Source organism: Dipodomys ordii, unplaced genomic scaffold (genome assembly GCF_000151885.1).
Source record: "Dipodomys ordii isolate 6190 unplaced genomic scaffold, Dord_2.0 Scaffold188, whole genome shotgun sequence".
NCBI classification, from domain to species: domain Eukaryota; kingdom Metazoa; phylum Chordata; class Mammalia; order Rodentia; family Heteromyidae; genus Dipodomys; species Dipodomys ordii.
The window spans coordinates 571930-573759 of NW_012267404.1; the positions used below are offsets into that span (position 1 = coordinate 571930).

Genomic DNA, 1830 nt, shown 5'->3' on the forward strand with positions numbered 1-1830 from the left:
AAGCTAGTGCTCTACCACTTGAGCCACAGCGCCACTTCTGGCTTTTTTCTTTTTGCTTATGTGGTGCTGAGGAATCGAACACAGGGCCTCAGGAATGCAAGGCAAGTGCTCTACCACTGAGCCACCTTCTCAGCCCCAACTATAGGAGATTTCTTGCTCTATTAACTTACCAATAGTGTGCATATATCCATATGCTCTTTTATTTCAGCTCTTTTAACAGTATACTTTTTTTTTCCCCATGGTACTTGAACCCTGGTCCTGAGGGCTGTCTCTGAGCTCTTCAGCTCAAGGCAAGCACTCTGCCACTTAAGCCACATTGCTGCTTCCGGTTTTCTGGTGGTTAATTGAGGAAATAAGAGTGTCATGGACTTTGCTGACTGGGCTGGCTTTGAACCAGAATCCACAGATCTCAGCTTCCTGAGTAGCTAGGATTACAGGCATGAGCCACCAGCGCCTGGCTTGCATTTAATTTTAAAATAGCTAAAATGGTTATTTTTTCTGAAATAAGTTCTGAATAAACTTTTGCTGCTGCTTAGAAAACCACCAATTTGCTTGTTTAGATTTAGAAAATTTTTATTAGATAACTTGCAGAAATGTCTGAAGTTACTATCTACTGTAATCTTTGATCTAGGATGATTATTTAATTCTATCAACTAAACCTTTTTACATGACTTTTGGTAATCAAGGAATTATATTACATACAGTAAGGGGAAAATAAATGAAATAGAGGAGAGGAAATGTGTTGGACTAATTAAAAATTCATTGTTAAGACTGGAAGAAATAGACTGATGCATAATTCAAAGCTCATTTGTTGCCATGGATCTTATGTTAATGCTTAACATTTAGTATGCATAGCTTATGGGACTAGCAGTTTATAACAGCATTACCTTGGATATTCGTTTCCCTCCCTGCTGTTACAAGAAATTATTGAGCCCTCCCATCGTTCCTGAAGACCAAAATACACCAGTAGGCATCTGCAGTGTTACCATTGATGACTTATGTCAAATTATGCCTGTAAGTATAACTTAATTAACTTGTCCTTTAATATCTCATCTGCACAGTCTTTTTTTTTCTAATGCTGTTCTTTTAAAATATGGTTCCTTCTACTTTAAAAGTTACTACATTTTTGCTTAGCTTCCCCTTCTATTAAGTTTTATTTTTTAAAGTCCAGATGTGATAAAATTCCAATTACCAATCAAAATAGAAAAGATAAGGTAGACCTTTCTTAGTCACCCACACTGTAGCATGCCTAAACCCTTTAAAAATAGTGGAACAGTCTGAGAAACAGTAATTTGAAACCTGGCTCTGCCACTAACTAGCTTTGTGAACTTGGATTAGTTACTAAACCTTTCTTGAGTTGTAGTTTCCTTATGCAAACATTAGGTTTTACTAAAAATTAAAACAGATGATAACAATCATATCAAATTTATACCCAGCCTAGATTATATAAAAATTATTTTAATGGAATGAAAATTGTATTATATGAAGTATATAAGAACATTCTAACCCATACTGTTCATTTTTTTCATAATTTTAAATAAAAGTATTATAAGTTTTGAATAATTTTTTGTGTGTGTGCTGGTCCTGGACTTTCTTTTCTTTAATTGGAGATAAGAATCTCATGGACTCTCCTGCCCAGGCTGGCTTCAAACCTCAATCCTCAGCTCTCAACTTCCTTAATAGCAAGAATTACAGGCATGAGCCACGGGTACCTGGCAACTTTGAATAATTTAAAAATACTATGTTAGGGGCTGGGAAGGTGGCTCAGTGGTAGAGCGCTTGCCTTGCATGCCTGAGGCCCTGGGTTCGATTCCTCAGCACCACATAAGC

General features: G+C 36.7%; 1 protein-coding gene across 1 annotated transcript in view; it reads left to right on the forward strand.

The window, feature by feature from the left end:
* The window catches only part of Hectd2 (HECT domain containing E3 ubiquitin protein ligase 2), a 64856-nt gene that overhangs the window by 50766 nt on the left and 12260 nt on the right, over positions 1 to 1830 (forward strand). Inside the window, exons 14-15 of the mRNA XM_013034318.1 lie at positions 209 to 219; positions 856 to 1014. Of these exons, the coding sequence (XP_012889772.1) occupies positions 209 to 219; positions 856 to 1014 (170 nt within the window). The remainder of the gene's footprint in view (positions 1 to 208; positions 220 to 855; positions 1015 to 1830) is intronic.